This window comes from Panthera leo, chromosome A1, assembly GCF_018350215.1.
Source record: "Panthera leo isolate Ple1 chromosome A1, P.leo_Ple1_pat1.1, whole genome shotgun sequence".
In the NCBI taxonomy this organism is placed as follows: Eukaryota; Metazoa; Chordata; class Mammalia; order Carnivora; family Felidae; genus Panthera; species Panthera leo.
In genome coordinates, this window is record NC_056679.1 from 51,048,574 (window position 1) to 51,065,205 (window position 16,632).

Consider the following 16,632-nt stretch of genomic DNA (forward strand, 5'->3'; position numbering starts at 1 on the left):
AGAGAATACAGCAAGATAGCTTAATCAATTAATGAAAACTATCTTTACTAAGAATAATCCATTTGCACTCTATGACAAAACTGCTTTAGTCATGGATACAGGTAATAATACTGATCTGAATACTGTTCTTGTTTCTAAAAAACTACAAAAGCAAAAAAATTACACAAAAGTTATAATCAGAGGCCTAGCTCTATAATTTCTAGTATTTTCATTTACCATCTCCCCTGTAAGTGCAAAAAATATGAGGCAGAAGTGATCCAGAATGGCACAGAAGCAATCATGCAGAATCACTCTTTCCATTTCTTTAATGTCTTCCACGACTAATGACTAATCTGCTAAACCCTCAAAGATTTGGACACTCTTACTATGATAATGGTAAGTCCTGATGCACAACTTACACACAAGATGACACTGTTAGAGTGGTACTTACGTCATCAACTAACACCTCTAATTCATATTCATGAATTCCACCTCCTCCATAGACAGAAAAACCAACCACAACTATTCCTGGTTTGTCTACTGAAAAACAGATTGCATCAGGGGACCCATTCCCAGTGTTCCAACTTCTTCCCTGACTTGTTTTTGTGAATCGGTTAGCACTGGCTTTAACAGAGTGGAGAGAATTAAGTCCATCAACCTATGAACAACAAAAGCAGTTACACATCAGTAGTCTGTACCTTAGTGTTAATAATATACCTACAACAAAACTATCTCCAAATTTCTAAGAAATTCAAAAAAATAATCTACATTTAAGAAGTAAGTGTGAAACTTTCTAAACATACATTCTATTAAGAGATTATATAGCAATAAAATTATATAGATTTTATCATTCTAAATTCACAAATCATCACGGGACAGTATTTTCTTCTCTTAGTCATGCATTTCACTTAATTTATAATGCAGAACTATAAACATGTAAGTCATCACAGTCATACATATGAATGAACTGTATCACTCACTCTGAAAAGAAATACCAAAATTTCATCAACATTCTGTGGACCAACAGTTTTCAATCTATGTGACATAGAGCTCTAGGAATTCTGGAGAGAATTAAGAATTAAGAGGTGGACTAAGTTTCCCCTCTTCAGTGGGACTATCCCCTCCTCTTATCTGTGAGTTTTCAAGACTTCATTTGCAGAAAATACATATACAAAAGTGAATATATATATACATAACTACAACATCATTAATTACAGACTTTCATTAGAGAGGATCAGTGAACTTATTTTGGATTGAAAGAGCTCTTTTCAATTACAGAGCCTGCTTTTGATCTAAGTTGGCTGTAGAAATTTGAAAGACCTATAAGAGGGAAAAAATTGAAGTTTATGATTCTAACAAGAATTTCAAACTATTCTGGGAAAGAAGGAAATATGGATGTCTAAGTCATGACCTTTGTAAATTTCCAAGTTCGTAGATTAGGCACCTGCAATCGGAGCATTCTTTCTCATTAGAAAGTTAAGTTCATATGGGGAAAACCAGATAGTAACCTTCTGAGGGGGACCTATGCATCAGACTTTCCTCCAGGATCTGGTACAGAAGGGAAGCCTATTATACAGGCTGAATGACCAAGTGAAAAAAAGACAAATTAAAATTTTCTGACAAGGGGCTCAATGACCTCCTAGACCAAAGTCAAAGTGAACTAAGAAATGGAGGAAGTGGTTCCTAAGGTTAAATACTAAACTCTGCTCAGGTGCATGTAATCATTCAGAAATCCTAAAGGCTAAACTGTCGCTATGAATTAGTAATGAGTACACACTGGATAAATTAATTTAGAATAGATTCCAAAATAAGTCTGCAAGTAAGAAAAAGCAAAGGCTAGGGATTATAAAAGCAAAAGAGAGAAAAGATGTTATTTGGCAAGCAACTGAGTACATGCTAACTAATCAACATTTATTTGAATGATATAAGATATTTTGCATTGTGACAGGATTTTTAAAATCAACCTTCTGTCTGCATTTTGGGGAAAAAATTAGAAACATTCACTAAATTCAGTCAAAATGTTTAGATAAATTATATGGCAGAGCGAGCAGGACAGTGATATGATTAAAAATAATGTTATTTTATATAATGTGAAGCACTTTAAAACATACCAAAGTAGTTTTCTCAAACATACTAATATTCGATTCTTTTAAAATTTTGTGATAATAGCTGTGCAACAATGTGAATGTACTTAATGCCGATTTTCATAAAATTACTTTTTGCATTTTATGGGGTGCCTGGCTGGCTCAGTTGGGGGAGCATGTGACTCTTCATCTTGGGGTTGTGAGTCTGAGTCCCACGCTGGGTGCAGAAGTAACTATAAAAATAAATTAACTTAAAAAAATTACTTTTCCCATTTTATAGATGTCATTTGTCTTGTGTCAGTCAAGTGGGCAGAACTAAGGTTTAAACCTCTTTACCTTTTCCATACTGTGTGTTCCCTACTAGTAGCCCCATTTCTATTCCTCATGGGCCAGCAATGTGAACTATTTTGGAACACGGCAGTGAGGTTGTACAATGGGGCAAATAAGAGGAAAACATACAGTGTGTATCGCTGTGACGTCTTGGGGAAACTGGTGAGAGAGGAAGCAAGCAACAGCACAGAAGAGGTGTAAGGAAGGGAAAACCAAACAAACAGCCTGCTTGAAGGTTTTTTATTTTTATTTTTTAAGAAAACAGTACAAATAGGATTAAAATTAGTTTATACAAAGACAAAATATATGAAAAAAGAAATTACGTGGCAAGCTTAAACATGTGCTTATTATCCAGTCTCAAAATAAAACATCACCTCAGATCCCAGGGCTGATGCTGTCAGTTCACTGACAATACTGGCCAGCAATCCACAGGTGTTGGAAACCAGGTGAGAGGAGAAGAGCTCATTTTCTCTCCTCAGGCTGTTCCTGACTGGGAGCACAACAATGACCAGCATTTTCTCCAGAACTTCACGGAAGCTTGTCATACCTGAGATATTCTCTTCACTCTATGATAGATGGAAAAAAAAAAAAGTTCCAAATACTGCTTTATCTTCCTTCACCTGAGTACTCAATTGCAAAATCTTATCTTTCTAAATGACACCCTTAAAATTCAGGTTTGACTCTATGTCTAGAAATCCATCCAGTTGTATGTAGAACCACTGACTTTACTTTTACTGTTCTTTTTTCAATTATTAGTCTCTGTGTATCACAAAAGTACCACATATTTACAAGATGTATGTGTTTTTGTTAGCTTTGACTCATTTTCACTTACTCTCTTATTTAACTTCTCAATAATAATTATATATGACAGAAAAACACTCCTCCTATTTAAAAAGCTTTTTCAATAGGACAAAATTCCAATCTAAGATAATTATTTCTGGTATAGTTACAGGTAAAACAACTGGGAAAGTCTGTACAAATCTTTTTTCTAATAAAACTTTTTCTGTACATGCATGTAATAAAAATATGGAATTCTACTACAAATACCCCTATGCAGTTTTACAATTTCTTCTGTACTTGACTTCCTAAATGAAGATAAGACATTCCAACCCCTACCAATAAAAATTTCAAGATAAGAAATTATAAAGTCCCAACAAAGACCAAGGGGAAAACATAGGTCTTTTTTTCCAGAAACCAAGTGAAAAGATGATTAAATTAGTTGATGTCCAGCATGAACATTATTTATATTTTTTACCATCCTCAGTATCATTTAGCCCACTGTGGACACAGCGCAAAATGCATCCAATTTCATGAGGGGACAATTGTGACCAATGACCCAATTTTACTGTGGACTAGAGAATCAAACAATTTGGAATTTAGTTCCAGTTTCTTCATAGTGCCTTAACTTCTGTAAAATCAGGGAAACTATATACTCTGATTCAGTTATCAAAATCACCTAGTTGCACCCTGAATAGCCAAGTTTTTCCACAATACTTACATTCCATGCTGCTTTACAAGATACAGCAAATTCAACAGATTTCATAAAGTCATAAAATCTCAAGGTAGAAAAGGGTCTTTAAAGTTAAATCAGTCTTCCCAAGACAAATAAAATATGTAAATGAGGGTACATTCAACCCATTATAGAAAATTAAGTAACTTTTTAGTTAAAATAATCATGAGCATTATTTTAAACCACTCCCAACAGCTTTCCTTTTTGAGAGAGAGACAGAGACAGAGTGAGAGAGAGAGAGAGAGAAAATCAGGGGCAGAGACCAATGTGGGGCTCTATCTCACCACCGACAGGTGAGATCATGACCTGAACTGAAATCAAGAGTCAGATGCTTAATCAACTCAGCCACCCATGTGCCCCATCAACAGCTTTCTTAATGTGCAATCTTAAGCTAACAAAAAGTCACCTAGAAATAATCTTCCATCCTTGGCCCAAGAACTGAGAACCAAGATCAATGGAACAGAATAGACAACCCAGAAATGGACCCACAAATGTATGGCCAACTAATCTTTGACAAAGCAGGAAAGAATATCCAATGGAATAAAGACAGTCTCCTCAGCAAGTGGTGCTGAGAAAACTGGACAGCAACATGCAGAAGAATGAACCTGGACCACTTTCTTACACCATACACAAAAATAAAGTCAAAATGGATGAAAGACTTCAATGTAAGACAGGAAGCCATCCAAATCCTCGAGGAGAAAGCAGGCAAAAACCTCTTTGATCTTGCCGCAGCAACGTCTTACTCAACACATCTCCGGAGGCAAGGGAAACAAAAGCAAAAATGAACTACTGGGACCTCATCAAAATAAAAAGCTTTTGCACAGCTAAGGAAACAATCAGCAAAACTAAAAGGCAGCCGACAGAATGGGAGAAGATATTTGCAAATGACATATCAGATAAAGGGTTAGTATCCCAAATCTATTAAGAACTTATCAAACCCAAAAAACAAATAATCCAGTGAAGAGATGGGCAAAAGACATGAATAGACACTTCTCCAAAGAAGACATCCAGATGGCCAACTGACACATGAAAAAATGCTCAACATCACTCATCATCAAGGAAATACAAATCAAAACCACAATGAGATACCACCTCACACCTGTCAGAATGGCAAACATTAACAACTCAGGCGACAACAGATGTTGATGAGGATGCAGAGAAAGAGGATCTTTTTTGTACTGCTGGTGGGAATGCAAACTGGTGCAGCCACTCTGGAAAACAGTATGGAGGTTCCTCAAAAAACTAAAAATAGAACTACCCTACAACCCAGCAATCGCACTACTAGGCATTTTTCCAAGGGATATAGGTGTGCTGTTTCGAAGGGACACATGCACCCCCATGTTTATAGCAACACTATCAACAATAGCCAAAGCATGGAAAAAGCCCAAATGTCCATCGATGGATGAATGGATAAAGACGTGGTATATATATATACAATGAAGTATTACTCGGCAATCAGAAAGAATGAAATCTTGCCATTTGCAACTACGTGGATGGAACTGGAGGGTATAATGCTAAGTGAAATTAGTCAGAGAAAGACAAAAAACCTATGACTTCACTCATACGAGGACTTTAAGAGACAAAGAGATGAACACAAGGGAAGGGAAACAAAAATAATATAAAAACAGGGAGGGGGACAAAACAGAAGAGACTCATACATATGGAGAACAAACAGGGTTACGGGAGGGGTTGTGGGAGGGGGGATGTGCTAAATGGGTAAGGGCCACTAAGGAATCGACTTCTGAAATCATTGTTGCACTATATGCTAACTAATTTGGATGTAAATTTAAAAAAATTAAAAACAAAATTAAAAAAAAGAAATAATCTTCCATCTTTAGAATAGATGAATAATAGAATAGAATAATTTCTATTATTATTTGAATAAGATTACCACAAAACATCAATTCTTATGTAATTAGTTCTCCTGGCTTTAAAATAATAAATTCCTCATTTTGCTAAAATTGTAATTCTTCTAGCCTTTACATCACTTTAATTCTCCAGAAACTTTACTTTTTGGAACTTCTCAGAAAATTAGCTTTGGATGAAACTCAATCCCGAACTGTACTCCATAATCAATAACCTGGAAGGGCTTTATCAGGGGGATGGGTGGAGTGTATTTATTTAGTTACACCCACTTAGTTTCTAATTAGTAACTAACAAGATTAATACAAGAAGCTTCCCATATATTCTTAAAATGGAGTTAACAGTGTCAATGCTTTAGTTGAAGAACCTAACTGTATGAATGTATGTGTACATATGCACATATATGTGTACATAGATATGTAATATGTATAATATATAAAAATAAATAATATGAAAAAAATATATTTATTAGTACATCACTAGCCCCTTAAATTTAAAATTTTTTAAATGTTTATTCATTTTTGAGAGCGAGAGAGCGCGTGCACGTGTGCGCACACAAGCAGGGGAGGGGCAGAGAGAGAGGGAGACACAGAATCCAAAGCAGGCTCCAGGCTCTGAGGTGTCAGCACAGAACCTGACACGGGGCTCAAACTCATGAACTGTTAGATTATGACCTGAGCTGAACTCACACGCTCCACCAACTGAGCCACCCAGGCATCCCATTAGCCACTTAAACTTTAGAAAAGGGAACTCATTCACCAGTGGTGGGGAATGTACGCTGACACTTGGTTTCTGGAGGGCATTTTAACAATTTGTAGAAAGTCTTGAGGTGTTTTCCTTTTACTTAAGAATTTTTCTGCTCCTGATGACTTACTCCGGAAAAGTCATCATTAATATACATAAAAATGTAGTCAATGATATTTTTAGCAACACTGTTTAAAATAGTGGGAATAATCTAAATATATACATAGAGAGAGAAAGGACTCATTAACTATACTATGCTACATCCAAATGGTAGAATCCTGTATCTATTAAAAAGAGGGTAGGGGCGCCTGGGTGACTCAGTCGGTAGAGTGTCTGACGTCGGCTCAGGTCATGATCTCACAGTTCATGCGTTCAAGCCTCACGTCAGGCTCTGTGCTGACAGCTCAGAGCCTGGAGCCTGCTTCAGATTCTGTGGCTCCTTCTTTCTCTCTGCCCCTCCCCTGCTCAGACTGTGTCTCTTTCTCTCAAAAATAAATAAAAACATTAAAAAAAAAAGGAGGGTAGAATATGTACTACCTTCATAGAATATTGATAAAGACATACAAATACACAATTATTAACCATTAATAATTACCAAATGTTTGTAGAATTCCAAAAGAAAAACATAGAATTACCCATAACTTTATCACCTAAGTATTATTTTCATTTCTCAGTATTTTCTTACAAAATATGTATTAAATACATATTACAAGATATGTATGTCTTTTGCATACACATTTTACATAGTCATCTCAGTACACCATAGTCATACTAAAGTACATAAACTTTAGTCTCTGATTTTCTAACTAAAAAGTTTAAAAACATTGGCCTTGATATTAAATGTAAATAAAGTTATTTTTAAGGGCTGAACCTTTTTCTATCAAGTTGATATATCCAAATTCAAGTATTTCACTTAATGATGAACATTTGGGACTCTAATTAAGGTTTTCCATTTTTCCTTTTAATAAAGTACACAAAAGGCTTCAGTCTTTCAATTATTCCCTTGGATAATTTACTTTGTAAATATTCAACAACATAATACTGAATTGACAATTTATCTTGTAAAAATATCCTCCAGTTTATAGACACTCCCCCATTGCCAATTCAAGAGCTGACTCCTGCCTCAAGTAGTACCTAATTATAATCCCAGTAAATAGAAGGTACACAATAAATACTTGATGAGAGACCGAAAGAAAAAGATTACTTAGATTAATTACATAATGCCAGGAACCATCATCAATAAGTTCAGGAGGTTTCCTCATAGTCTCACCAGTGTAGGACTTGATCAGAGAAAAAAACTCTTCATTTTTCTTAATTTTTTACAAATAAATTAGTACCTTAATTCATCCACATTTAATTTCTAGTAAGGCTTAAATTTTTCCCATAATGGCTTACTCTCTAAAGACCCTCTTATATTTACTCTTATTATTTCTACTGTAATTCTACAAAGTATTATTAACCGCAAATTTTCTTCCCATCCTGCTATTGTCCTTCATTTCTATATGTCACTTAAATTTTTCTCATTATTTTTCTGTTGCTTCAGTCAACAGAAAATTGCTATTGTATAATTAGGATAACTATTCTATTTTCTACTGCTTTTTTTGGCTTTCATTTTAAAGATTACTCCTCATCAACTTGATAGTATTATATATGGTTTTCATGTGTATTTAATTTTTCTCCATAGTACTTTCTAATAAACCAGAAACAGTTTCTAAAGCATGTTTCCTGTGACTATTGTTTTAGAGTACTTATTTTAACACACCAGAATGTTATAGAAAAAAATGTCTCAAAAATTTACTTATTTCCCTAAGAATTCTATCTCAGCAATCTAAAATAAGAGAATATACAAGTTTGCTTATAGTATCTGCAACTTTCAAATGGTTTGGCAAATAATATATGTGAATATTATGTGAATAATATGTGAATAATATGAATAATACATTAATTCACTGTGCAACTCTCAAATTTTTTATAGGTTAGGTTTCATTCAAAATAAAAAAATGAGAGAAAGAATATTGCAAATTTACAGGTAAACATGAGAATTTTTTCCCCTGAATTTTAGCTCTTCTTGTGAAACACATACTTATTTGGTAAATATCAATATAGAAGAATAAGCACCAACTTAAATATGCCCTCCATTTACTTCAGTATAAAAGATACTTTGGGAAAAGACCTACCTGGCTGAGCTTTTCCATATGTGCTACCAAAAGGGGGAACCGGTGAACTAGTGTTGAGTCATTCTCTGTGCTAACTTGTTTAACAATTGATCGTAATAGTACTTCTCCATCATATGCAATAGGGAAGATGGAAGTCAGCTTAACAGAAGTGTGGCACAGAGCTGACATAACAGCTGCAAGCAATCGGCTACTTGAAGTCTTGAAGTTTGCTTCCTGGATATCCTTTAAAAAAAAAGAAAGATGAGCCCATCAAAGAAATATGGCATCAGTTTAATCCAAATGTTTGGATACACAAAAGTTAAACAATTTTTAAATCATACCAAAGTTTTCTAGCACTCATTTTAATTGCCTTGATATATAATTTAATTACATCAATACTTTTAAATACAACTGTTTAAGTTACTATCCAATGAAGATGTAAAATTATTAAATATGGTCAAATATCAGCCTCCTATTCTCCATTCAATGAGTTTATATATCCTCAGAATCTTAGTCCTCTCTAGCACTATGCTCAAAGAATTACATCAAAAAGGCCCCAATTAGTATATACCTAAGACATGTCCAGTAACAAGCACTGAAACAATTTTCCTCAAATAATTACTGATTTAAATTATAATTCTGTGCAACTATAACATTTCACTAATGGTAATGTAGCATAATGAATTACTATAATAAACATTCCACTAAGGTTACAAAATATGTCATCACATTATATATCTGTTCAGAAAATTAACAGCATACTTGTAAAATTTTGTAACAAAATATTAAAAACTTATCAAGACATGATATCCTAATTCACAAAAACTGTGTATACGTTACTTAGTTCATCAAACATCTGTACTACAAATTCAGGTTAACAGCAATATCCTATATGTTAAACCAACATTTGTTAATGCTAGCCTGTTCTGTAGCCAGTTCAGTAGTAAAGAAAACCATATGAGACTGGACAGGTTGAGAGAGTAAGTTGTGCACCAGTCCAGGCAATAACCTTATCTCAAGAAATTGAGTGGTAAAATACACTACTCTGCTATAGGTCATCAATGAATCTGGAGAACACTATGAGTGAAATAAGCCAGTTATAGCAAGCCAAAATACTGCATGATTCCACTTATATGCAGTGTCTGCTCACAGAAGCAGAGAAGAGTATGGTTAGGATGAGGGGGAAATGGGGAGCTGGTATTCAACAGGTATAAAGTTTCAGTTATGAAAGATGAGTAAGCACTAGTGATGTGTTATACAACACTGCATCTGCAGTTAACAATATCATACTGTATGCTCAAAATCTAAGAGGGAGATCTCATATTAAGTGTTTTTACCACAAAGAAATACATTTTTAATGACAAGAATAAATTCAGTATGTAAACAGCTAAAAAAACAGTAATAATAAAATAAAAACAAAGTTGCCTACCCCGATGTCATCCCTAGAATATCTTTCAAATAGGCTAGGATGCCCTGGTGATGATAGTGAACTTTCTTAGGGGAGAAGGTGCTAGAATTTCCTCTACAATGCTGAATAGAAGTGGTGACAACAGTCACCTTGTGCCTTACTCCCAAACTTAGAGGAGTATTCAGTATTTCACCATTAAGTTTGATATTAACTATACATTTTTCTCTAAAGATCCTTTATAATCATAGCTTGAGGAAGTTTCCTTAAATCCTAGTTTGCATGGAAGTTTTCACCATTGAATAAGTGCCAATTTTGTCACATTTTCTGTATCTATTGAGACAATTATACAATTTCCCCAGTTTATTCAGTTAATATGGTGAATTACATTGAATTTTGAAAGTTTAACCTTGCATTTCCAAGAAAAACCCTACTTGGTGTGATATATTTTTTATATTGCTGGATTTGATTTGATAATATTGTTAAGAGTTTTTGCATCTATGTTTCTGAGTAAAATTTGTACTAATATGTTCTTTTAATATCTTTGTCAGGTTTTGGTATCAGTATAAGGCTAACTTGACAAAATCAGTTGGGAAATGTTGTCTCCTATGTCTTCTGAAAGAATTTGTAAAAGATTGATATTGTTTCAGGTTTGATAGAATTCACCAATAACAATATCTGGGTCTGGAGTTTTCTTTGTGGGAAAGTTTTTGATAATGAATTCAATGTTTTAATGAATAGAAGGCAATTCAGATTTTTATATTTCTTATTGTGCTAGTTTTGATTAAGCTATATTTTTCAAGAAATTTGTCTACTTTACCTAAAATTATAAGTTATTGGTATAAAGCTGTTCAAAATATTCTTTTATCATTTTAATGTCTGTTTGGATCTATATTGATATTCGCTATTTCATTTTTGATAATGGCATTTTGTGTTTTTTCTTCATCTCTGGTCTCTCAATCAGACTTGCTATGAGTGTATTAGTTTGGTTTTAATTTTGAAGAACCAACTTTTGGTCAGTTTTCTCTATTTTTACTTTACTGATTTCTGCTCTTATCTTTATTATTTCCTCCCATTATCTTTATTACTTTCTTCTTATTTTGGTTTGCTAATTCTTTCTGACTTCTTTAGGAAGAAACTTAGATCACTGATTTTAAACCTTTCTTCTTTGCTAGTATTATCATTTAAAGGTATACATTTCTTGGGGCACCTGGGTGGCTCAGTTGGCTAAGTGTCCAACTCTTGGTCTCAGCTCAGGTCATGATCTCACAATTTGTGGGATCAAGCCCCAAGTCGGGCTCCGTGCTGAGAGTGCAGTGCCTGCTTGGGATTCTCTCTCAAGATAAATAAATAAATATTTTAAAAAGTATAAATTTCCCTTAGCTACATCTCACAATTTCTGATGTTAAACTTTTATCTTTCAGTGCAAAATATTTTCAAGTTTCCTTTGGATTTCTTTGATTCACTGGTTACTTAGAATTATTGTCTATTTTCCATATATTTAGTGCTTTTCTCAATATATTTTGCTATTTATTTTAACTTTAGTCCTATTATGGTCTGAAAACTTTTAATCTTAATCTTTTGAAATTACTAAAACTTATTTTATGGCTTAGCATATGATCTATCTTTGTGAGAAAGATATGTATAGTTGAAAATAACATGTATTGTGCACTTGACATTCTGTTTTATAAATGTCAGTAAAGCCAATGTGGTTGATAATGTTGTCCAGATCTTCTATTTCCTTACTGATTTTTTGGTTTAGTTGTTCTATTAATTGCTAACAGAGGAGTGTCGAAGTCTCCAACTATCACTGTGAATTTGTCTATTTCTCCCTTTAGTTCTGCCATTTTTTTGCCTCAAGCATTTTGAAACTGTGATTTGGGGCATACACATTTATGAGGCTTGTGGTTTCCTCATGAATGAATGATGTTAGCAAGCAAGTTCACTCACAGCTCTTTCTCCTGACCATTCTGCACATAAGGAGGCTGCAGGAGCTGCCCTTCTAGTGCTGTCCTTGCTCTTACACACTTGCTCACAACTATTCTTGCTCTTACACACACATGCTCACTCAGATTCAAAAAGCAAATCAGCAACTGCACAATGTGCCTGCCAAGTTTATAAGTAAAAATGATAAAGCAAACAGAAAAAAAAATGTCTTTGAACTTTATTTAAGTCACATATACCAAACCAATGTCCTAATTTACCTTTTATAAAAGTTAGAAAGATTGAGGCAACAGCACTTTAAAGAGTATTAAGTAACATATCATATTTTCAACTAACATTTTACAAACTTAAATTACCTGATCCAGACAATTCAGCAGATCACAAAGGCAAGCCCACTGTAAGGCAGGAGTTGGGTAGAAAGAATGAAAACAGGCAGTAAAGGTATTATGACACTCTTGAAGGACAGCTTCTAGGAGACTCAAAGGTTGACTGAGATATCCTTGAGGATCATTATCCAACTTCACCATGCAGTGATCAACTCCTTCTGATAAAATTTTTCTTAACAAAGTTCTGGTTTTTCCAATACATTCTGCTAATTTGCTAGTTTCTTCCACAACTGCTTTTCCGGTAGCTTTGAGGGAACAAAGCAGATTGCTAATTAAATAGGATAATAAATATGGATGGAGACATTTAATATAATTCAAGTAATTTCCTATGTAACTAGAGATCACAAGTACTCATAACCTAGAGATGGAACAATTTAGAGATTAAATGCGATCCAAAATTATTTCTTTTAAAAATCTAAGTAGGAAAAAAAAATGACCCTGAAACATTGGTTTCAGCCTCTAGGTCCAAATGAGTTGTTCAAAAGTTTTCTATTTGACCAAATCTGTTTAAAATAATATTTTATTAGAGTAATTTTTAGCCTGACATGACTTTTTGTTATCAGCATAACATGTAATCTATTTTACTCTTCGTAAGTAAATATATAAAGGTCACAAAAGCTGACTTTCTCCCCTCATTTTTGGAGGTTAAAGGCAGCTGGGGATCTTAAATTCCTGGTTTTCCCATATAGACCTTCTCAATGTCTCAAATATTTTCTCCCTAAAGTCATTTAAAAAGAAGCTTCATACCTGATACTGGGTAAATTTCACACGTATAGACACGCAATAACCTCAGACAACAGGTACCCACAAAGCGCAGTCTCTCTAAATCTAGAAGTGTCGCTGTGAACTGGAATCCTTTTAATCCTCTAAGTTCTTCAACTCCTAAGACTAAGGTGGTCCAACTCCAGTGAAGAATGCTCAATAATGACTCAAAACATTCCTAATCCAGAATATGAAAAAACAGGTAACAGTTAGTTCAAATGATCCATAGGTTGAATCAAATGGAAAGATGGCATCAACTTCAAAACTTTATTTGAACTTTTTTACTGTGTTTTGATTAGTGCAAATAATAGACATTCTGTTAGTTCATTTACCACATTACCATTAGGAGTACCTTTGAAGCTTGGCAAAAAAGGTACAGTAGTTAGGCATCTATAAAAACAACATTCTTCAATATTTGCCTATTTAAAAATACATTAAATTGTTTTTTAATGTTTATTTATTTTTGAGAGAGAGACAAGAGTGTGAGTGGGGGAAGGGCAGAGAGAGAGGGAGACACAGAATCCAAAGCAGGCTCCAGGCTCTGAGCTGTCAGTGCAGAGCCCAATGTGGAGCTTGAACTCACAAACCGTGAGGTCACGACTAAAGTCAGACACTTAACTGAGTAACCCAGGCACCACTAAAAATACATTTTTAAGTTTCCCTGCTATCAACCTATCTAGTTTATCATATAAGTAAGGAAAAAAATAAAAAATATTTACAAATCTATGTTTACTTGAAAGCAAAATTAAACTCTACACTGTTGCTGTAGTATTGCATTTCTAGTTGTTCTGCAATACTTAGTGTATCCTATGAAAATTTTAAAAAGATGCAAAATCTTATCATTACAAACAAGAAGGTTGTATAGCATACTGTATGAAAGACTCGTAAGTCTGTGTATATATAAAAAATGGTCTGAAAGGATATACATCAAAATGTAAACAGTAGTTATATGGGGTAATAACAGAGTGACAGGGAAAGAACTTTAGGGTACTTTTAATATAGTTTTATCCCTACTCTACCCTATTCCAAACCAGGGATGTGTACTAATCTTGTGATTTTAAAAAACTAATACAAAAAGGAAAAAAAAAGCATTCTCCCTATGCATTTTACCAACATGAAAGACTACTGACTACATTAATGAATCACATTCATATAGTGCCTTACAATTAAAAAAGCATTTTTGTATCCCTATGTCAACAGAAATTCATACTGATGCTATCAGTTTATTTAAATAACTTGCATAAGAATGCTCAACTAGTACAGGACAAGAACTTAACTCAGACTTCCCATGATCTCTCAGTTACATCATGTTGGCTTTCCATTCTACACTAGTAACCCCAGTAATGTGGCATAGTTTTGAATGTAGAATGCGGATGGTCAAGTAGTTCAACAGAGCCCTGAGTTAAATATACAACTCTTCTATTTAGCTCCTCAAGCATTAGATTAGCACTTTTTAGTCAATTGTCAGCCTTAACTTTTCCTTCACTTTCTCCTTCAGCACATGTATTCATACAAGATTTACTAGAAAACCCACCGGTTATTTCAGTTCATGTTTAAGTTCATGTTAAAGTCAGCCAACATCTCTATTTTCCCATTATTTAAAGTACATATTATTTATTCTTTGCCCTGGGATGTCAGTGCTAATCTAAAAACAAATCTGAGTTCATAAAACTATGTTGAGATAAACTCTCAGAAGGGTGGCTAACCGCCAAACATCTCAAAATGAAATGGAGCACTGGACAAAGAACCTGAAATTTTAAAAAAAATGGCTTACCACTGAGACAGTTCTTGCAAAAGATCTCTTTAAAATATGTACAGGTTCGCTGGTTTGCTGTTTGCCTTTTGAGGCACTACCATCACTGGTTGGAAGTCTGAAAGTAGCAGATACACATAAATTTATGTTAGAAGGTCCAATGACACTTTTCAGAATATACATTTTTGAAATAGCAAAATATGCTATTAAATATTAAGTGCTATATAATTAAAACATCATTTAATCAGTGTACCCAGAAGTAGTCCAAGCAACTTGCTATGTTCATAATGCTATATATTACAAATACTAACTATAATAAATTGCATAAAAACAAACAAAAATCCCTTCCTGGGAAAAGTGAGGTTTAAACCACCTAGATTTTTAAAAGTGATTACTAGGAAAGGAAGACATAAGAGACAGTTAATGCTCTAGAGGTGTTTCTTTAGATTTTTTACTACTCAAAGAATGACATTTTTTTTTAGCGAGGGTTACCTATTTGAATTCTTCATTCTAAAAATTGAGTAATTATTGAGTAAATTATTGAGTTTAGAAACAGGTAGACAGACACATAGGCATATGCTTCCATAAATGTCTCAAATACCATAAAGTAATTAAAATTCTTAAATAATGTTACAAATATAATAAGTACTATCACATGGACAAGTTACTGTTTCATACTTCAAAAGTGGAAACTTTTAGCAGTAAGGGATTTTCTAATTCATTCCATCACAAGACAAACAGGAAACACAAAACAGCAGCAAATCAATCAGGCCTGCATCTGAAATCCCTATCGAACACCCCAATATCATTTCTCTAAGACAAATTTTTATTACTTTATAATATTCTGAAATAGCTATAAAAATCTACAGATTAAAATATTGTTAATGGCATAATACAGATAGTCTGAGTCATGAGGTAAAGTTTCAAATCATGCTCAAAGTAGAAAATGTTTAAAAATATACAAAATATTAAATTAAGTGTTTTTGTTAAAAGTAGCTATATTTCTTCTGGTATGTTATAGTTTGCTGAGTGCTTCAAGTGATTTCTCTCATTATGTCATATATTTTATAGTATCCTAGCTCATTATAACAGGGGAACAAACCATATTAATTCACTGTAAATATGCTAAATACCTGTATAATAATTGAGGTATCTGACCAGCATTAACATCTGTACCATTATTTGATTTCTTCGAACTCTTAAATTGAAAAACAACCCTAAGAAGAGAAAAAATAACAATGACACCAAAAAACAACATGATTCGAGATTCATGAAAGAAAATAAGAAATCTGACAACTGCCTTTTCAAATACATGTTAATGCACAGAGATCCATTCTTTAAGAAAAAAACCTACAAGTAAAAAGGAATTGTTTTTATTTTGGTTCACGCTCTGAGTGGCTTAAGGAATAAAATGAAGGAAATGAACCTGATCAGGCAGCCATGGGTAAGCGGCAGGTCCCTCCAGCTCAACTTTAACCAGAACAATAAGCAAGTAACAAAATATTTCAACTTACAGTTTAAAATGTGCTCAACCACACACATGATACCTTCTATTTAAAGCAGCTTTAAACTGCTGTGATACTCCAAAGTTCAATGAACTGCATGTGGAATCATGAGGTCTAGGACCAAGGCAGTCTCCCTGGTGCTAACACGTAATCTTACAGTAAGTAGAAAGGGATACATTACAGCTGACTTGATTCTTCTATGGCATTCTAC

At 33.8% G+C, this 16,632-nt stretch overlaps 1 protein-coding gene across 13 annotated transcripts in view; it reads right to left on the reverse strand.

The window, feature by feature from the left end:
- Positions 1-16,632, reverse strand: part of MYCBP2 (MYC binding protein 2) — a 283,218-nt gene that overhangs the window by 127,871 nt on the left and 138,715 nt on the right. For all 13 annotated transcript variants that reach the window (XM_042928333.1, XM_042928362.1, XM_042928341.1 and 10 more), the window contains 7 exons: positions 16,050-16,133; positions 14,938-15,034; positions 13,149-13,341; positions 12,372-12,646; positions 8,688-8,909; positions 2,768-2,959; positions 431-637 (listed from right to left, as the gene is read on the reverse strand). In XM_042928333.1, coding sequence (XP_042784267.1) covers positions 431-637; positions 2,768-2,959; positions 8,688-8,909; positions 12,372-12,646; positions 13,149-13,341; positions 14,938-15,034; positions 16,050-16,133 — 1,270 coding nt within the window. The remainder of the gene's footprint in view (positions 1-430; positions 638-2,767; positions 2,960-8,687; positions 8,910-12,371; positions 12,647-13,148; positions 13,342-14,937; positions 15,035-16,049; positions 16,134-16,632) is intronic.